Genomic DNA, 22,400 nt, shown 5'->3' on the forward strand with positions numbered 1-22,400 from the left:
AGGTCAGATATGAAAACTCTGCGTGGGTTGCGTTGAAATGTTTGGTATACAAAAAGGATGAAGAAAAAATGTGCAGAGAGTATATCAGGGCCTGAGCTCTGAGTCTGAACTCTGATCTGAATATTATGATCTCATCTGATCTGTAGATTAACTTCTGAGTCTGCACCCTGACCCAACATTGCAGGAAATGTGCTTGTTCTGTCAGTCACACAGGAAGAGAAACACATTCAATGGCAAGGCAAAAATGTTAAAGTAAACTACAAAGATCTACAAAATGTGTGCGTGTATTGTACTTGTTCCTGCCAAGTGGGTTTATTTTCTCTAGCTTTTTATGATCTTTAAGACCAAGGCTTCTCTCTCTTCTTTTCTCTGTGTGTTTAACCTTGCCCACTTCAGGGTTGGCCTTCTCCACTGCAGCTTTGTCCTTGAAACAAAGAACATCCCAAAACTAGATGTAGAGCCTCCTCATTCATAGACCCAATAGACCCCGCTTGCACAGCAGAACAGCATGGCCTCTCGTACATGTGTGCAGGTCTTGGCCCGCTCCAGTTTAGCTCTTGTGAGCCACCCAGGATCCACAAAACCCCATCCGAGATTTCTTCACTCTGTTCCAAAATTGTGCAGTCAATCCCAACAAAACGGGTAAGGATCAACTGTACTTTGCTTGTTGTTTCACATAATGCTTTGTGTTCTGTACAAGGAATGTGTATTCTAATTATTCTGATTATAAGACCTAATAATTTCTTGCTCACAAACATGCGCCTTTTCTATATATATATATATATTATGGTTATTTGTCAGATTGAAAATGAAAATTAATACTTTGGATCTCTGATAGAATCTTCTCTCGCCCTTTGTAATCTTCAGCCAACTAACTCTTTAAATAAACCTGAAAATAACAATTGTGTAATGAATTTAAAGGTAATTATAATCAGCTCATTATTTAATTGGCTTTGGAAACATTTTGCCCATAGCATTTCTTTGGATGATTATTCATCACACTCATTATTTGTTTGGTTTTTATACATGACCTTAGACCATTGTATTCTTAGCTTTTATACCTTCAATATACAGAAGAACCATTTTATGCTTGGCTTCTTCAGCATTGTGTGGTGAATGTCATATCCATTTTAGTTTATTTTCTTTTCATTAAGATCTTAAGTAAGTGAAAATGCCTACTCTTATCAACCCACCAGGGTAACACAAGGATCAGAAGTGCTTTTCTTGTCCACCTACACCAGATTGCTTGGAATGGCCTTCAGTCAAATGGCGTTTCTTATCACTTCTGCGCTCATGACACAAACTCATTCCCCCATCTGCCTCTGCATCTGTAATCCGAGAATAGATCTCTGCATGCCTTGACATATCAGACTGGATGACTGCTAATCACTTTCAGCTCAAGTTCAGTAACACTAACTTCTTTCTCCCAGGAAAAACCTCTTTTGAGCACACTCAGTAATGTGTTGTTAACATTATGCATAGCAGTCCCTCTGTCACCTTGTGGTGTGCATGCAGCATCACATAAAAATACAAGTACCATACTGTAATTAATTTATTTCTTGAACGAACCTGTCCTCTAGCAAAGTAATCAGTATTCGGCTGATCATGTGATCTCAACATGCCGACCTCCTTGGGCTTTCATCAGGGTACATACAATATTAATTTGTATACATATAAAAATGATATATGAGGGACAGAAGTACTCTCCGTTCAATAGGCTGTATTCATAGTTTTCAGTCACTTGACTGGTACGGAGACCTGGAGGGCAAAACATCCATAGAACTGCATTACAGACCTGTCAATTTTCCATCTCAAAAAGATAAATCATATAAATAATAAAAAAAATAATTTTAAAAAATATGGACAAAAGGCAAGTTTTGGGCACTTGTAATCCATATACAGCAGCTTTTGCAGTATTTTAATCAATGGGACTTTCTAAAATGCCTCATTTGAAAAACACTGCCTTAATGTTCTAAAACAGCAATATGAAAATATTAAATTCAGAATACACCTTATTCATGATGCATACTATACAGACGAGCAGATTAGCCCAGAATATGAAGTTCTTCATAGTGGTTTTCTATGGAAAAACTCTTAACAAGAAACTGTGTATTGCGTTTATATTCCGGATTCATCAGCTTGCTTGTACTTAGTATGCATCATCATCAGTAAAGTGTATATTGGATTTGATCTTTTAATATCACTGTCTTACATTAGTAGTACAAACCTGGTAAAAATGACTGGCGGGCAATAAAGGAAAGCCTTGTTTTGTGTTTCAGGTGGGAGTTCCTATTAGGGTGTGACATAACTATGTTGTATACCTGAAGAAAATCTTCCAAAAAAAAAAAAAAGTCTTTCCAAAAAGAAAACATCAATTATGAAAATTAAATTTGACATTATTCAGATCAGTTTACATTTATTTGTATAGTGCTTTACAGAAATTGCTTCAAATATTACAGTCAAGAAGCTAAAAGTAACTGTCAAGGGAAAAAATCTGTGAAATCAGTAGTAAAACTCATCAGGGCGAGTCTGCCCAGCTTCTCATTAAGGTCCTGGGGCCTCATTTATAAAACTTTGCGTAGAATTCATCCTAAAAGTGTACGTACATGCAAAAGCTAGATTCTGCGTACGCATGAAAACCATACGTACACCAGAACCTGCGCACAAATCCCTTTATAAATCCCAGTCAACGGAAGATTGTGCGTACGTGCATCTCCACCCTGTTCTCCCCCCGAAATCACCATATATGGAGCTTACGACGCCTAGTTTTACCATGCATAAACTCATCTGCATATAATTTCCATGCATGTTCCCATCCATGTGACACCATGGTTAACACCGTCAAAGGTACAAAGACATTGGAAAATATTAGATATGGACTATAAATGCCATTTGTGTAATATATACACTGATTAAAATCATCCAATATCCTCTTTATGTTTTAGAATAAATATATCAAAATATCCATAAAATTGTATAAAATACTTAAGATAAAGTTTTTAGAATAGAGTTGATTCATTCATTTCCACTAGCCAAATACAATATACCAAATACAAACAATTTTAATTGTTTTAAACAATTCAAATCAAATTTATGCAGTTTTACTGATAAGGTGAACATATCATTTAGGATAGGCTATTTTTAGTGGAAACAGATAGGCCTACTTATTTATTGCATGCAGTGTAAATACAATTGTCTGTCTTGACGCAACACTGTAGAATTTTAAAAAGGAAACGTGCAAACCTTACAGTTTTCCTCAAATTATATCCTTCAAATACAGTGGTAATTGTTTGAAGACGCCTTAACAATCAACACCTCCGTGCAGCTGTAGTTGTACAGTAAGCTATTATCATTGGACCTATTCAAACTGGAAAACGGAGCGTTCGACCACCGCATCCAGCAGTGTCTTCCATAATAGCCTATCGAAGTTAAGTGTGCATCATTGATCGTCATTCTCACTAAAATATTTTATCATAACATCTGGAGTTTAGTATAAAGAGGAATTATTGTGCTCCTAGCACTCCTTGCTGTCATTAAAGATGGTAAAGAGGATGTTTTGTTTTATACATTTTTGCAATATTACTTGAAACTGTCTTTACTAAGTGATAAAAGACTATTTATTAGGTGCACTGAAAGGAATATTATTAATATACATTATCTGTGCAGGAGGTAGGGCCTTAAAAACATCAGCCAATCGTTTACGCGATCATCGCGTAAACGATTGGCCCTCTGGCTTGTCAATCACTGCCATTGTGAGAGACGTGCGCGGATTGGCCCTCTGGCTTGTCAATCACTGCCATGACGTTCCTTGTGAGAGACGCGCGGCTGCACGCTCTAGTAACTTTCCACACTACATGCGCCGCATGCAATGTTTTTGTCAGGAGACAGGAGTAACAACTGCAGATTATGAGGTGAGTCCGACATAATGAATCCACTAAGTGTGTGCGCGGCTTAACGATTGTAAGGCCGATTATGAATGTAAATTGATACTTATGACTGATCGCGCTCAAACGCGTCCAGTCAGAGCCAGTTGCGTTCAGTCTGCGATTACAGTCGGTGTTCAAATTCCATGTGAAAGTATATAAATCTGCTTCAGGAGCAGGAAACTATCGCTGTATGTTGAGCACAGTCAGAATGTTTTAGCTAGTCCTAAAATGTGTAGTATTTCAAACGCTCATTTAAAAAACTCAGTCGACGAAAACATCCTCTATACCACCTTTAAAGGGATAGTCAACGGCAGTGATGTCTCGCGCATATACTTCAATGAGAGCTAGACATCACTGCCGTTGTCAGAGCGCGATCAGACCAAACGAATCGAGTGATGAATGCCGTTGGACATAGTGGTGTATTAGAGGTAAAAAATGATATAAATACTGTTCGGTTTCTCGCACAAACCGATCGTTTCGTGTCTTAGGACATCAATGTGTCGTCACGAGCTGCAGGGTTTAATTTGGAATTGTCTAAGCAAGTTTTATTTACTCTTATTGTAGAAGTTCCCATCCACTAGCATTATTTGACTGACAGACGGCAACGGTTGGAGTTAAAAATTATCATTTGTGTTCTACTGAAGAAACAAAGTCGCCTACATCTTGGATGCTCTGGGGGTAAGCAGATAAACATCAAATTTAATCCCTTTAAAACAGCGTGTCACAGAAAAAGTGATCGAAAGTAGCACATCTAGGCCTACTATCTAAATTCATATAATTTTTGTTTAACTTCTCCGTAATGACTGCGTAATGTAATTTCAGTGCTTATCGCCATTAGTGAAAGTGTAATATTAATGTAAATGTGTGTATCAAAATGAAAATGTGAGTTTATGCGAGTTTAAATCATTCTTTTATTTATTTAAACTGTTATTGTGAACATGCACTGATTATGACTCATAATGGCTTTTCATCTACCATGAGTCCCTCAGCTCACCATTGGTGTCGCCAAACTGCTCTGTCTCCAAAATGTTCGTACGCATATGTCAGAGTTTGCGTGGAGGTGTGCAAATTTTCCCGTCAAGTTTGTTTTTATAAATCACATCTTATGTGTCAGAAGTGGCAAAGTTTTATAAATGAGGCTCCTGGTCCTCTTAAAGCTAGCCTCCAGAACCCTGGAAATTCTTTCCTACTTATTTCTTCGGCTCAGTTCCTTGCAGGCCACCAGTAACTATTAGAGTTCAGTGTAAAAGGCATGCTCTTGATCATCAAGTGCTTCATGTCAGGCTGGTCATTATCAGCACTATTTCTGGTTGCCTATATTCTGTATTTCCACTTAAAGTATCATGCTTATCCAAGTGTAGAAATTCTGTCATACCTGCAATTTATTGACAAAGAAATGTTACAATTACTGGTATGTCAGTGGACTTTCCAGCTATATTTTCACAAAGCCTCTTTCAGACTCACCTTCACTAGATCTCACTGGCTTTTACTCATAGAATACAGTTGTAATTCCACTGAATACTGCTGTGTTTATGCACTGTTCAGGTATGAAAGAGAGCAACAACTACATTATATGACCTAAGTTAAGTAATTGCGATATACTTGATGTGTGCTCTTTATTTTGAGTCCCTTTAAAATAATGTAAAATGTCAAAACAATGTGAAATGGCATGATATATCATATTTGTAGTTTTTATGTTGTGGGCAATACTCTGTTTTACCCAGGTTTGTTTGGATATATGTGTCCTTCAATTCGAGTCGGAAATATCGTAATTTGATGATGAAAGGGGTGTGTCGATTTTAAACATTATTATATTGTACATGCAGTTTTTAAAGGTGTGATGTACATAGCAGCTGATAGATAATTAAGTGATATAAATTAATCATTTTCATCATTTTTAATTCATATGTAGTTAATTGGGTTTGTTGTTCACAATTATTTTTGCTTTGTTTAGGCTGAATGTGTCATAATAACGAATGCCTTACTTCAGAGGTCTTCAACCCTGCTCCTGGAGACCCTCTGTCCTGCAAAATTTATTTCCAACCTGCTTCAGCACTTCTGCCTTTGTATTTCAAGTGATCCTAAAGAGCTTAATTAATGCTTCAGGTGGAGCAGGGTTGAAGAACCCTGCCTTTACTTGAGCTGCATGCTACGAAGGATCTAGCCTACGAAGGATTGTTCTTGTTGCCTAGCAACTGTGACAACTGCCATTGATGAGCGACAGCAACGTTTGTACTAGACTTTTTTTTAGTTATATTAAACAGTCTGAAAACAAAAAGGGTTCACAAACTGTCTAAATATGTTCACCATGGTCTATTTCTGTATATAATAAAGACAATTGCGCAGTGTGTATGATCAAAGACGTGATTTGAGAGCATCGTTGATGCATCGCTGATGCCCTTGAAATATTTAGAATGCTAATGGTGCAGTAAGCAATTTCTGAGAAATGCTGTTGATATTTAAAATTACCAAAACAAACTCGCCCCAAAGGATCACACCCCTATCTTGATAGCTCCACCCCAAAATTCACAAGCACGATATGGAACACAAGTACCTACCCCTAATGAGTGGATGTGGCGTGTCCACCAAAGCGTTTTTTTCCAGTGGCTAGCGTACTTTTCCAGTTGTTTTCAATGGGAGCACCCCAGTATTTTTTTTAAACGGCAGGAGTGTAACGAGGCGCTGAGTGTCTTTTTCACGCTCAAGCGCTGAGCGATATGCATTTTTTAACGGTCGCCTCAAGTTGAATAATGTTCAACTTTGGGTAAAATGCTGTTCTTATCACTGCCACTTTTCTCTCACAACATTCTTGCTGTACAACGACATCAACAAGCAGAGAGCAGAACAAAATGGATGAGAAATTAATAACACATATAGCAAGAACTCTACATTGTGCGGACATTTTTAGTCTGAAACAAATCATCTGCAAAATCAATTACAGGTAACAGTGCCGTGGATATTCCTTATCATAGCAACAAAGTGTCTCAACTAAAAAAGAAATGCTGCGCTAAGGAAGCGCTCGCAAACACTAACAGCTAGGTGTTTTCAGCAGAGCGTCTAGCATTTTCAGCTGGCTAAAAATGCTTTGGTGGACACACAGCCTTACTGCTGATTGGCTACAAGCGTGTTTTGGTGGTTGCTCCAATCCACTTTCAACAATGTTTCTCAGATTTTGCTTACTGCAACTTTAAATACTTTTTTTTTTTTTTTGCTGCAGTCTGCACACAGAAAACATGGATCACAAGCTTATCATCATTTTAACAAATAGAAGTCCGTTCTCACGCGAGAACTCCTCTCTTACAATCTTACATTATTTACTGTATCAATTCTCTGGCGTGTTTGGTTGTGAAACGTAGTTTGTAGACCAGACAGAGTTGTCAGCGATTCTTCTTATCCAAATGTTGTGAAATGTGAGACCCCCCTGTCAGCAATCCGAGTAATGTGCACACAACAGCAACTAAATTGTAACCCAGACAGTCGTGCAGCGTGAGAACAGTGAGCCGTGGACTTCAGGCAGTGTGTACCCGGCATTACTCAGACTACTTTCCCTTTTTCCTCATACATATTTTACAAATAGTTTTTTTAAAGGCCTCAGTAACTTGCAACAACCTCCACTAATTAGTCCAGGCCATGTCAATTAGCATATCGGTGTATAAATCCAAAACAAAACTCAAGAGTGTGATCAAGAAAGTTTGACCTAAAGCAAAAAAGGTACACAGCTGTCAAACTACAGGGATGTAACAATGTGCTGTTCATGGATGGATGACAATGAAATGTGCATTTGTATAGTGCATGAGTCATCGATGAAAAGCCTGGAATAGGAATAGTTACATGGATAAACTCTTTACAGAGACTGAAATTGTGCCAGTCAGATTTTTGCTCTTTTAGTTGGACTAAAAGACTTAGGTAATGTGATTTGTAGCTCTGCATGGTCCAGCATGTAAACACATTAATGGCCTTGCCATTGTGCGCCTGAGGTGACGTGTATTTAATGATTTAAATATTCAGTTAGGCATATTAGCTTGTATACTTGGACAGACAAATGAAGAATGTAGCTTGATTACGCAAAAACCCACTATAGCTAAATTATGACTGCTCATGTAAACGCAATGACAAGGAAAAATGCTCTAGTCAGTGTCATTTTTCTTGTGTTGTTCAGTTTTCTACTTGTAACAAATCCAAAAACACAAAACCTTCAACTGTAGTCTGTTTTTCTGGGCATTGCTATTCAAATGCAATGTTTAAAGACTGTGAAAGACCAGAAGATCATGCTTACTTGATGTTCTCTGACAAATGTCTCTTTAAAGTAGGTTCCCTTTCGAAAGGGAACTTCTACTCTGCGCTGACTGCGCTACGGGGGAACGTCCTCCATGACCCGTGCTCGAAATGCCAAAAATCACCACACTCCAATCCTATTGGCCGGCGACAGCCTATCATGTCAAACGGCGCGAACCGTGACGTATAAAGGGAGCGCCTGGGGAAACAGCCGACATCCTTTTGTCTTTTCGCGACTGTTTTTGCTTGTGCCTTTTTCACTCTGCCAATATGTCTGCTAAATCGTTCAGGAAGTGTGCTGATCCTTGTCCCAGGTTTCTGACACCGGAGGATACACACAACTTGTGCGTTTTTTTGTCTGGGCGAGGAGCACGCACGGTCAGTACTCGAGGGTGCTGCCTGTGCTAACTGTGAGCGTTTTCTTATGAAAGAAATGGTGGTGGCCCTCTTCTCGAGGGTAGAGGTGCCACCACCGCTGCCTGGTGGTTCCGGCCCCGCTGTTGCTGAGGCTCAGTGGCGATTGAAATCATGGGGCTCGCAGGTGGAGCTCGCTGAGGAATTTGAGAGGGGTGTCAATCTTTCTCAAGCTGAAGCGACTGACGAGGACGCACTTCTGGCGGATGACGACGATGTTTTATCTTTAACATCCTCGGACCCAGGAGCGAGTGCTCTCTTGGTCCAAAGCCCCGGAGAGCAGAAGATGGCCGAGGTGGGAGAAGCGGGCGAGCCCACGGGTCCCGCTCGGCCTCCCTGCGCGGCATTTTTCGGAGTTGCTGGAGGTTATGGAACACGCCTCGAGCAGACTGCAGCTGCCCTGGGAGCGCGTGAGGAGGGAACCCGCTCGCAGCAGGTTAGAGGATCGTTTTCTCTCTACCCATGGCCCGGCAACTCCGGCGAGGGCCCTGCCATCCAAAGCGTTGAAGGTGACGTCACGTTTGAATGGCAGGGCTTCCGCCGCTGCAGGTCAGGCTGGTGCGGCATTGCACACTATGGCGGTGCTTCTGGCGTACCAGGCTGATCTGCTTATGGATCTTGATCAGGGAGGCGAAGACACGCTCCGCGGCGTTTAGATCTTGCATTCTGCTCAGATCCAGCTCTGGGCCCAGACAGCCGGGAGATCCTGGGCCGTCTCGAGCCGAGGCTCAGAGGCAGGCCCAGAGGGAAAGTGTCGCCGCTCGTGCGCCTCCTCCTCCTTCTCCTCCTCCTCCTCCTCGGAGTAAGTCGCAGAGACGGCGAGATGCTAGAAGGAAGAAGCAAGATCTGAGGGAGGTGATCGAGGAGTGGTGCCAGCAGCGCCGGTAATCGATCTCCACTCTCGCGAGGGCTTTTTCTCGCCCTCGCTCTTCCTTCGCCTCCCGGTAGCGTTTGTGACATCTATATGCTGCGGGCTTTACAATCGGGCTGACGTTGCGGGCCTATGATGAATATATTCCTGACAGCCCGCCATCTGGCTTGATAGTGAAAGTGCTTTTGGGCTTTGGGACTTTGGATTTTCCCCTCCGTGTGACGAATCGGGGAAGAATCTGCGTTCTACGAGCCACAGGAGGTAAGCCAGGTCCATTTTTCATTCCTGTATAGCTTCCCGTGCATATACTTGTCATCTGTTCATGTTTTTAAGGGGTTATTTAGGCAAATAACTGTATGTTAGGCTGACTGTTACAGGCAGGCCCTTTATGGCCGCTTTGTTGTTTAGCGTTGGTGTAGTTTCTCGGCTGATACTGTGTATAGCTAGAACTAGCTTTCGCTATTGTCAGTTATGTGTTGGCTGGTTTTTCGGCCACCTAATGCTGTCGCTCGCGCTGCTTTCTCCGTGTGTTTGGGAATTTGTAGCCCGAGTGTAGCTTGGTCTACATACAGTCCTTAGCTAGTGGCTAGGCTAGAACTAGGTTAGGTGTGTGTTTGTTTACATCCCCCTGTCATGACTATCCCCCTGCGGTTGTATAGTTCCTAGTTCTGGCCTCCTTCTGAGGAAGTTGCTGGCCGTTTTTTGCCCATATTTCCCCTTCATATGTTTATGCAGGCGTGTTATGTGAGCGTGCTTGTGTTGCCACAGGTTACACCTGTTCTCTATGATAGCAGGCCTTATCCGGCCTCTATATTTGAATACGGTGTTGTTGTTGTACTCCCCGGTTTGGGTTTGTGTTTCACTGAGTGCATCACCTGTTGGATCGCACACTCAGGATGAGTGTTGGGAATTTTGTTTACCCGACTTCTCCCGGTCGTTTGCACCACAGCATCTGGGGTTCATTGCTGTTTGATTGTTGGCTATTTGTTTTTAGCCTATCTGTATACAGCTTGTTTTGGACACAGCGCTGTTGGTTTACGATGCTCATTAGGTTATACTGGCCCTTCCTTGTAGCTAGGGCCCTGTCATGACCACGGGCTAGTGCCACATGGTTCTTTAAGTAGCAGGCCTCTCCAGGCCTCTCTTATAGCTTCCTGTTGGCCCAGCTACGTTGGTCGTGTACGGGCATCATTCCATGATTGGGTAAATGCACTAGCTATCGCTGCACGCTTTAAGGTTACAGGCCGCTTTCAGGCCTTCCTTTGCTAGCATGTCGGAGTTTAGCTTGGTACTCCTCTCACTGAGAGTAAAAGATGTTTTTTACTGAGTATTTTGTGCATTTATTCCCTTTAGTGATATCACTGCCACGAGCTGATGCCACATGCCGGCTGGGATTATAGGCCCATGGGGCCTTTCCTTAGTGCATGATGGCGTATGCTGTACTCCTCTTGCTTAAGAGTAGAAAGGTACTTCACCGAGTGCACTGCTCGTTGGTTTGTGTTGGACGGGCTGTCTCGGGCTGTCTTGCAGCTGTTATGTCTTGGTGTTTGCTCCACCTTGATATGCAATAAGGTGTGGCCCTACAGGCCATCCTGGGCTACCGCCGTCTGCATTCAGTTCTCTGGTGAACTCTGGTTATGTTGTAGGCCCTTTTTCCCGGCCTCCATGACTATGTGCCCGCTTTACGGTCTGTCTGTTAGGTTGAGCTTTGTACTTCCCTTCGGGGTTGACTGCGTAATTGTGCTTAGCTCCCTAAGCTGGTTTGGTTGTAGACTTCTATGAAGTCTCCCGTTAGACCGGCCCCCAGGCTGGTTTGTGCTCCCCTGGGTCAGGGGTCTTTAAGCGCACAGCCTCCTCAGCACCTTGTTAACAGCTGAGTAGATCCTTGGATGAGTGGTTGTACTCCCCTCATACGAGGGTCCATAGCGTTTAGCTGAGTTCCGCTCTCCAGGATGCCCATCACTGCGTGTGGGTTTGAGTTGCTTAATGCCTTTTGCAGTCGCTCTTTCCTGCTCTCCTCTTTGGAGTTTGCGCTTGGAGATTCTGTATATCAGACAAGGTTGGCTAGGCCAGATTTAGCTTCGCTGGACCTCCTTGGTGGCAGCGGGATGGTTTTTCCCCCCACATTCCCTTAAAGGGACCACCCCCTCTCGGGCTGTTGGTTCCAGATACTCGAGCAGCCTTGGTAGGCTTTTTTCGGAAGGCCTCTTTTAGGCTCAGCTTGGGCTGTTGGCCGTAGGGAAGGCTGTCACTGACAGCCTTGGAGTTCTGCTCACGGTTTTTCCCTGGAACTGCCGGATGTGTGTCCAGACATTTGGACTGGCATACTCCTCTAGCATGGCGGCGTGGGTATATCGTTCCCCGTAGCGCAGTCAGCGCAGAGTAGAAGTTCCCTTTCGAAAGGGAACGTCTCAGGTTACGTATGTAACCATGGTTCCCTGAGAACAGGGAACGAGACTCTGCGCGGATGCCTGCTACAGTCGCTCAAAGACAAGAAGATGTTGGCTGTTTCCCCAGGTGCTCCCTTTATACGTCACGGTTCGTGCTGTTTGATGTGATAGGCTGTCGCCGGCCAATAGGATTGGAGTGTGGTGATTTTTGGCATTTTGAGCACGGGTCACGGAGGACGTTCCCCCGTAGCGCAGTCAGCGCAGAGTCTCATTCCCTGTTCTCAGGGAACCATGGTTACATACGTAACCTGAGACGTTTTTTTTTTTGTGTCTGAGCTGATAGCTTTGTGAGCAGTGTTCCGACATAAAGCGCAACAGCGCCTCTGGTGACCAGAGCTCGAGGTTCTTTTCTGATCCCGTTCCTCTCACTCCACCCTGTGTTTTTCTCTCTAATCTCTACACTATCCAATAATGCCATTTAAGGGCCAAAAATATAATTATAATTCATTAATGCCTAAGTTCCATCCCTTGCACATGAATAACAAAGACACATACAGTGATAATTGAGTTAAATTAGTGCAAAACACTGCAGATTCACCCTCTTTAAAATTCACAATAAAAAAAATATGCCTACTACACAACCTGACTCATCAACCCAACCCATTGTTTCAAATTCTATTCTCACTTACTAAGAAGGCTCTTTACCAAGAGGATAAATTCAATTAAATACATTTGTGTGTATCTGTGTGCTTGTTCTCAGTTCCTCTGGATCTAAAATGCTGGTGCACTTTGTAAATCAGTCGGGGGTGAAGAGCAGCGTGTTTGTCACGGAGGGAGAGACTCTTCTAGATGTTGTCATAAAGAAGAATCTTGACATCAGTGGCTTTGGTAATGAAACCTTATTTTTTTTGTTATTTTGGCTCCATGTGATCATTCTAATTCCCATCTGTCTCATCCCACTCTCGCCAGCAAAATCTCGCCAGGTAGAGATCTATGTGGATTTTTCAGTCCAATTCCAGTAAGATTATCTCTCGCTCTAGTGTCATAGGCTATTTTTTCCAATTTTCACACTGATGCTTCAGACCTCACTTTGTTGCATTTTTTTTTGCAGCAGGCAAGAGCAAGGTGCTTTTCCTTGCTGACGCATACAACAGAAAAACATGGAGAATATCAAACCCTGTACCTGTAAACCATTAATTAATGTTTCACAATTTTGTTGCAAGGGGGAGGAAATGTTCCTTTTTTATGTTGATATTAGTTTTTGATTTAAGATTACTAGGGCACATGAATAAAAAAAAAAAAAAAAAAAAAAAAAAAAAAAATATATATATATATATATATATATATATATATATATATATATATATATATATAAGATATGGATAAATAAAATGTGAAAATATATAAAAGGCACTCTTCAGAAATTGCTTACAGAACTATAATAAAGGCCCCATTTATTTTGATGCTTTGAATGACATTTCTTAGCATTCTTACAAAAAATTACTAAAACTGTGTGTGTGTGTGTGTGTGTGTGTCTTAGGAGCGTGCGAGGGCACTCTGGCCTGTTCCACCTGTCACCTGATATTTGAGGAAAGTGTGTATGACAAACTGGAACCAATGGTGGACGAAGAGATTGACATGCTGGATTTGGCTTACGGACTCACCAAGACGTAAGACACCTGGATCTAAAGTGTCAAGAGTGTCTGATTGAGTCAGTAACGCTTTAAGCGCTTTAAGTGAGTCCGAATAATGGAAGAGGATTCAGCCAGTGCTAATCACATCAATGCATCTTAGACAATAAAGAAAAGGTTTTAAGTATGACAAGAAAAGAGCACTGCAAGATGTTAACAATTCACCAACAAGGTTTTTGAAAATGTAGAAAGAATATAGTTGATTCATATAATCCAATTATATTATAAGGATTGATCTGCTTGAGCTAACTGAGCACCATTACCCCTTATGAAAAATAGGTATACTTCAAGTTTATTTTATGAAGTAATGTTTAGGTATATTTTTTAAGTATACTTAATGTGGTAAGTATACTTGTATCAATGTATTAGTAGTAAACTTGTAAGTGTACTATTTCAGCACTGCTTGGGACAAAATTGGCCCAATTTAGTATATAGAAAGTATGATTAAGCGTACTATAAGTGGAACAGTAGTAAACTTTAAGTGCACAACTAGTTCACAGCTACGTTTCTCATTTGTACTGCATCTGTACTACAAATGAACTTATAACTATACTAGTAGTTTACTATTTTAATACTAGTAGTACATTTTTTTAATATATGAAAATAACTTAAATATAATTGAACTCTTTCCATTTTAAAAACAAGAGATTCTGTACTCTTTCAGAAGATGTGTAATAGCACCCCCTATCGTATCAGTGAAAACACTGGTAGCCTGAAAATTCAGTCAGTGATGGGGAAAGAGTAAATTTGAAGTAAATTCCTATGTACACTACAAGTGGACTAGCCTACACAAAAATTCAGATAGTCAGAATTATGAACATATCAGTTTTATTTATGAATCAATATTTTCAAACATGTATGGGAAAAAAACATTTTAAAGGCCACTCAAACAAAAGATTGAAACAAAATGTCTCGGTTACGTATGTAACCCTCGTTCCCTGAAGGAGGTAATGGAGACGTACGTCAGTAGTGACCGACGAATTGGGATATCGCTAGAGAGCCCTATCAGCTTCGAGTGAACTAAAACAAGCCAATGGAATTGGCGTGCGATATTTGCATAATGCGCACCGCCCCCGACAGGTGTATATAAATAGGAAGCAGATGAAATCGCACTCTGTTTTTCGCTGAGGAGACAACCGGTGTCTGCGCAGCAGCGAGGGTACAGAAACTGTGGCGACGGGACGTACGTCTACGTTCCCTCCTTCAGGGAACGAGGATTACATACGTAACCGAGACATTCCCTTTCAGTCGGTCACGTTCGACGTACGTCAGTAGTGACCGACGAATTGGGATCCCAACTAAAGCACCACAGTTACGAAACCCCTTCCAGTGCCCAGCGCAAGCTCGGCCGCCCATGGCACAGCTGGAACGGTGAAGGGGGCGAGCTTACGCCGAGAGAGTCTACTGCTGTTCCACAACTACCCACTAAGTAAACTAGACTACACTGGGAAAGCGAACCCATAGGGGATGCTGCGGAGGCCACTACCTACCCATGGGGGAGGAATTTACGTGGAGAGTACACATATGGACTGGCCCGATGGGCAGTACGCATATGGAAGTCCCTGGGATGGCTCCACCTGGGTAGGGGGAGACTCATCTGACAGGTGACAGCAGAGCTGGCTCTGCTAAGGGAAAGACACGGACTCGCCCATAGGGAGTTTTAAACCGTGGAAGATACACATATGGGACCGCTCACGTAGAGGAGTCACGACATATGGACCCCAGCCAACAGACAGCGTCAGCGACGGATGTAGGCCTGGCATCAGACACTCCGCAATGTCCGAGCCGAAGGGGGAGGCGGAGGAACTCGACAGGGTTCGCCAAGCGGGGAACACGACTGGAGTCAAAGTATGCACGCATTCCGGCCCAGGGGGCGGGAATGGCATTGCAAGCCGACACTTAGAGCGGGTTCAACGCGTCTACCGGCTAGTGGAAGCGAGTACACGGGAAGATACTGTCTCTACACGTAGGCTATAGAATCTAGCAAACGTGTTAGGTGTCGCCCAGCCCGCAGCTCTACAGATATCTGTCAGCGAGGCGCCATGAGCCAACGCCCAGGAAGGCAGCGCTTGCAGGTTCACTACCTGATCTCTGAAGGGAGTGGTAGGATCCTTGGGCACATATCCGGGCTGGGGTCTCAGGATGACGTGAGAGTCACCGGGCCCGAACTCTAGGCACGATTCGTCGACCGAAAATGCTTGCAGATCCCCTACCCTCTTCAGAGAAGCCAATGCAACCAGGAGGACGGTCTTGAGAGACAGTGCTTTTAACTCGACTGATTGCAAAGGTTCGAAGGGCTGACCCCGGAGAGATGTAAGAACCAGGGTCAGATCCCAAGAGGGTATGGAGGAAGGGCGAGGAGGATTTAGTCTCCTCAGGAACCTGACGATCAGATCGTGTTTCCCCAGGGACTTACCCTCAACTGCGTGGTGATGTGCAGCGATAGCGGCAACATACACCTTCAGGGTGGAGGGAGACAGCCTTCGCTCCAACCCTTCTTGCAGAAAGGAAAGCACGGATCTGACCGAACATAATCGGGGGTCCTCTCGGCGAGAGGCGCACCATTCGACGAATAGGTTCCACTTCAGCGCGTAGAGGCTCCTCGTGGAAGGAGCTCTAGCGGAAGTGATGGTGTCTACGACTGCTTGTGGGAGATCACTCAGAACCTCCGCATCCCGTCCAGGGACCACACGTTCAGGTTCCACAGGTCGGGACGCGGGTGCCATAGGGTGCCCCGTCTCTGAGTCAGGAGGTCCTTCCTCAGAGGAATCGGCCAGGGAGGGGCTGTCGCGAGGAGCATGAGGTCCGAGAACAAGGTCCGAGTGGGCCAGTATGGCGCCACTAACAACCTTGGACATGAGTGGCCCGAAGGGACCTCAGATGCTTCTGACTCCATAGCAAGAGATGGCGGGTGAGTTGCGACATGCGACGGGAGGGTAGACCACCTTGACGGTTGATGTACGCAACAGCCGCAGTGCTGTCCGAGCGGACCAGTACGTGCTTGTCTGACAGCAGCTCCTTGAAGCGGCTCAGTGCAAGATGTACTGCTAGCAACTCCAGGCAATTGATATGCCAATGCAGTTGGGGCCCCGTCCACAGACCCGATGCTGCATGCCCGTTGTACGTGGCCCCCCATCCGGTGGCAGAGGCATCTGTGGAGACCACAGCGTGCCTGGACACCTGTTCCAGGGGCACTCCCACCCGCAGGAACGAGGGGTCCGACCACCGGATGAGGGTGCGACGGCAGCTCGGTGTCACGGGGACACGGAGCGTACCGCGCTGCCACGCCCATCTCGGGACCCGGCCGCGAAGCCAGTGTTGAAGCGGCCTCATATGGAGCAATCCGAGCGGCGTTACTGCGGCTGCAGATGCCATATGCCCCAGGAGCCTCTGAAATAGTTTCAGTGGGGCCGCTGTCCTGCGCTTGAGCGTGCTCAGGCAGGTCAACACCGACTGGACGCGTTCCTCTGTGAGGCGCACAGTCCGGGCGACCGAGTCTAGCTCGAGACCGAGATAAGAGATCCTCTGCCCGGGGGAGAGTTTGCTCTTGTCCCAGTTGACCCGAAGCCCCAACCGGCTGAGGTGAGCTAAAACCATATCCCTGTGTTCGCACAACTGCGCTCGCGAGCTGGCCAGGATCAACCAGTCGTTGAGGTAGTTGAGAATACGAACGCCTTGTTCCTTGAGGGGAACAATGGCCGACTCCGCAACCTTCGTGAAGACGCGGGGCGACAGGGCCAGCCCGAAGGGTAGGACTTTGTACTGATATGCTCGACCCTCGAACGCAAACCGTAGGAAGGGTCTGTGGCGAGGCAGAATCGAGACATGAAAGTACGTGTCCTTCAGGTCGATCGCTGCAAACCAATCCTGGGGACGGATGCATTCGAAAATGCGCTTCTGCGTGAGCATCTTGAACGGCAACTTGTGAAGGTACCGGTGCAATCTCCGCCCGGAGAACAGGTGCATTGTCCAACGACACCTGAGTGAAGTGGACACCCCTGAAAACCGGGGGACGCCGGGCGAACTGAATCGCATAGCCGAGTCTGATGGTGCGAATGAGCCAGCGGGACGGGCTGGGAAGCGCAGTCCATGCTTCCAGACACCGAGCCAACGGGACCAAAGGCACCACAGACGCACCGGGGGTGGGGCAGCGAGGCAGAGTACGGGGACCCGACTCAGACGGCATGGGAGCGGCCCGGAGTGTGGTCGGACTCTGGGAGGCAGCAGTGCGTATGGGAGACGGCGCACGGGGCGCGGCCTGCACCATCACACTGCCACCTGCTGGCGAAGTAAGAGGGGGCTGCGAGTGGCAAGGCTTTTGTGGGGCGTCGCACACTGACAGGCGCGCCCTCTTGTGACCTGGAGGTTGGGGAAACTGCTCTTTTTGTGAAAAAGTGGGTACCGCTGGTCTCCGGAGAGCCAGCGGCGGTGGACAGACAACATTCACAAATTCCCCCCGGCCCTCCTCCGGGGGTGGAAGAGATGATGGAAGTCTCTCCCGAAGAGCTGGATCCTTCCCCTCCAGGTTGCCCGTCTCAGGATCGTGACTTCCTCGATCGCTTACCACCTGGCTTGGCTGAGACGGGCTGGGCGCCACGACCGCGACCGGCACGCTGCTGTTTGGCGGGTGTAGGCTGCTGCTTCGCCGGTTTAGCAGAGGCGGAGGACGGCGCAGGCGGGCGCCCTCGGCGACGAGCGGGCTGAGGCTGAGCCGCCGGCGGCAGGGTGGAGGCAGCAGCGGACCGCCGGGGCATGACATGTTTAATAGCCTCAGCCTGCTTCTGTGCGGCGGAGAACTGTTGGGCGAAGCTCTCCACCGCGTTGCTGAAAAGGTCCAGGAACCGATGTTTATCGGTTTCCCTCATGTCCGCCAGGGTCAGCCAGAGGTGGCGCTGCTGGACTACGAGCGTAGACATCGCATGACCAACAGAACGTGCTGTCACCTTCGTCGCTCGGAGGGCGATGACGGTGGCAGCGCGCAGCTCCCCCAGCAGCTGTTGGTCAAGCCCTCCCTGGGGCATTTCCGATGGTACACCTGCAAAAGGGCCATGGCATGCAGGGCGGAGGCAGCTTGTCCACAGGCTCTGTAAGCTTTCTCCGTCAGTCCTGAGGAGAATTTACAGGCCCGGGACGGGAGACGCGGTTCACCGCGCCAGCCGGTGGCCGTTGGACACAGCTTTGGGTGAACTCCCTAGCCTCTCCGCCATCCAGGGAGGTGAAGGCGGACGAGGGACCAGTTCTAGCACGAGCGCTATACGGCGTTCGCCAGAATCTGGTCACCTCGTCGTGCACCTCCGGGAAGAATGGCATCGGGGCGGGACCAATCATCGAGCTGAGAGGGCCCGGGACAGGGTGGAGGGTTCCACACGAGCCCGACACTCTCGGCCGCCTGGGAAAGCACAGCCATCAACTCGGGATCGGCCTCGGGCGGCGCTACCGTCCCGGAGGGCGGCAACGGAGCCGAGTCTTCATCTCCCGAGGATTCGGGCTCACCTTCCGATGCTGAGATCGACATCTGATCCGCAGCAGGTGCACCAAAGGTAACGGCTGGACAGTCCGTAGAGGAAGAGCGGAAACTGATGGCGGCACGACGGGTTGCAGTGCTGCTGAGGCGGCAGGGGCCCGAGGAGCGGAGCTCGGCGGGGAAGCCCTGACTGTGATCCTCAGGTCACCCTGCCTACACACCGTTGAACCGGAAAAAACGGCCGAACGGGGCATAGGGGAGGGGACCCCCCCTACCTGAGACTTCAGGAACGAGAGTCTAGACCTCAGCACTGCGATAGTCATGTTCCCGCAATGGGAACATGAGCTATCCACAAAAGCTGCTTCAGCGTGCTGAACGCCCAAACACGTGATGCAGCGATTGTGCCCATCAGCAGGGACCAGGGAACGACCGCACCCAGTAACGCACAGACGAAATGACATCTTTGTAAAGACGCAGGGTTCGTCTGTGAAGCTCTTTCAGAAGGGGAAATTACAGCTCTCTCGTGCTGAAGCACGCAGGGAGTGTCACGATGTGTTCGGGTACACCACTCCCCGAACACAACGCAGGAACCGGCCCAAATCGCAACCGCTCTTTCTACAGCACGCTCAACAGGCAAAGGGTTGCTGTGAAAACAGCAGTTTAGAGCTCAATGCTCAGGCTCCTGGAGAAACGAAACTCTGGAGCACCAGATAACACGTCAGCAGTGCGCTGCGGTTCACTGAACCCGAGTCGTGAACCCGGATGAACAACAGACCCGGAAGAGAATACAATGCTGAATAAAGTCGTAGTTTTTGTTATTTTTGGACCAAAATGTATTTTAGATGCTTCAAAAACTTCTAACTAACCCACTGATGTCACATTGACTACTTTGATGATGTTTTTATTACCTTTATGGACATGGACAGTATACTGCACATACATTTTCAATGGATGGACAGAAAGCTCTCGGACTAAATCTAAAATATCTTAAACTGTGTTCCGAAGATGAACGGAGGTCTGAGTGAGGGTGAGTCATTAATGACATAATTTTCATTTTTGGGTGAACTAAACCTTTAAGTCCGTTTTTCAAGTATCTGTACTTTACTCGAGTATTTTTATTTTGAGCAACTTTTACTTTTACTTCACTACATTCCAAAGCATAAGGTCTTACTTTTTACTTCACTACATTTCATAAAACATATCATTACTCATTATTTTAAAATGAAAAAATCATCACATGATCAGAGATGCAAAAGTGGTGTCCGATTCATGCACAAACTGATTATTTTCAATCATCCTGTTAAATCGGTTCGCAAATCACATCAAACAATTAATACGCGAACTGGACTGATCGAATTGCAGTTCTCGAGTCAACAACTCACTGAGTCAATGATCCGTTCAGTGAAATGAAAATTAGCCAAGGGCTGGGGATCCTTTGAGTGCGTGCGTGACTGATGGCGAAAAGTAAGTAACTAATGTTGAATAAATCATATTTAGGCCACAACTGTCAGTTGTTTGTGAACTAAATCTGCGATCTGTTTGAGCCCACTGAAATGCTCTAAAGGGTTAGTTCACCCAAAAATGAAATTTCTGTTAAGAAATAAGTAGCCTACTCACCTTCATGTCGTCCCAAACCTGTAAGACCTTCGTTTGTCTTCGGAACACAAATGAAGATACTTTTGATGAAATCCGAGGGTATCTGATCCACACACCGGCAGCATTGCACCTTTTGAGGACCTGAAAAAGGTACTAAAGACTTTGTTAAAACCGTCAACGTAACTACAGTGATTCAACCTTAATATTTTGAATTATACTTAAGTGCAATTTTAAGTATATTATAAGTAAAAAGTAGACAAAGTATACTTTATTATTAGTTTAAATGAAGAATACAAATAGCACTTGAATAAACTTCTTTTTTTGTAAGGGATATGTGTTCATTGTGTTGCTACCAGGTTATCTAATTTAGATGCATCCTACATATGTGTTTGATCAACAATATTCACAACATTAACAGAAAATGACAACTTATTTTTGCACAGACAGTGAAGCAAATGCTTTGAACAAAGCCTTATTCTGAATGCACTTTTGATGTAACAATGTTATGCTGTATCCTAAACGGTCTCTAAAAACAAAAATGAATAACATAGCTACTACCTTCCAAAACATAACTGTCTAAATTACTTCAAGGGGTCTCCGGTATTCACAATAAGGACAGTTTTCATATGTTGCTTTTTTTTTTTTTTGATTAAGCTTTTTAAAAATGAAAATGTGTGTGAAAAATAATAACAATTATCTTTTTCAGACAATCTGGGAACAGTTAGACGCTATTTTGCACATTATCAGTATCCAAAATGTATTACATCTAAAATGTTACTTTTATCATTTATATCATTTTTTATCATTTTTAATCAGAGCGATACGGCAAACTTTTATTTGTACAAAAACTATACTGTAAAAATGAACTTTCTTTGTCCGTTCACTATGCTAATGATTTTTGCCGCTGTTCTGTCTTTGGCTCAGATCTCGTTTGGGCTGTCAGGTGACTGTGGAGCGTTGGATGGATGGAATGACTGTTCATGTTCCACAAGAGATCAATGATCAACGAGGAAAACAAGAGGCAGTGAGCACCAAATGATTCACAAGCACTCACGTAAATTACCATGTTAACTTAACACTTAATATATAGTCAGATCTAGTTTTTCTTTCTAAAACTGATTTTGTTGTTCTGTTTTATTGGCATATGAACATGGTACTTTACAATTCCACAAAATAATAAAATGAAAGTGACCAACCAGTATACGTCTGTATATCACACAAATGAATCTTAACACAAGAATGAATAGGATGAATATTTTTTGCCTAAAGTGATGTTGTGATTTTAAAGCTTGCTGGAAAAACATTTTAAAATGTATTACAATATTTTCATATGTTCATCAGTAGATTTACTGTGTTTTATTGTAATTTTTTTCACTGAATGGAGAACGCTTGTATGAGATGGCTGTGTCCTTGACAGCACCCTGTGCCCGAACATTATCGTCATTTGTTGTCCAGAGAGGGAAGGACTTAATGTAATTCTATATGTATTTTTTAAAATGACTAGTATGGGGAAGATTCAGAGTGAAATTATATCAGATATCTTACTGCAGCCAATGTTGTTTTTGATCTTTTCAAAGGGATTGTGAAGATTTTTATGAAAATCAGGGTTTGGGCAATGCCTATGACACAGGCACACAAGGCACGTCGAGCAGAGCAGACATTCGGTGGCTTAAACTCACCTGCATGTATGGAAGTTTAAAACCATACCTGGATCAGTGTGAATGTGTGAGTCACTGGAAAAAACTGCACACTGGTAGTAAATACTGTTTCCTA

The 22,400-nt window shown here is 44.8% G+C and overlaps 1 protein-coding gene across 1 annotated transcript; it reads left to right on the forward strand.

Annotated features, from left to right (window-relative positions):
• The first annotated feature begins 462 nt into the window (after positions 1–462).
• Positions 463–21,827, forward strand: fdx1b (ferredoxin 1b). The gene is made up of 4 exons (XM_048187319.1): positions 463–642; positions 12,637–12,764; positions 13,417–13,546; positions 21,552–21,827. The coding sequence occupies exons 1-4, from the start codon at positions 509–511 to the stop codon at positions 21,664–21,666; spliced, it is 507 nt and encodes a 168-aa protein (XP_048043276.1). The 5' UTR covers positions 463–508; the 3' UTR covers positions 21,667–21,827.
• Positions 21,828–22,400: the final 573 nt, after the last annotated feature.

Source organism: Megalobrama amblycephala, linkage group LG4 (genome assembly GCF_018812025.1).
Source record: "Megalobrama amblycephala isolate DHTTF-2021 linkage group LG4, ASM1881202v1, whole genome shotgun sequence".
NCBI lineage: Eukaryota > Metazoa > Chordata > Actinopteri > Cypriniformes > Xenocyprididae > Megalobrama > Megalobrama amblycephala.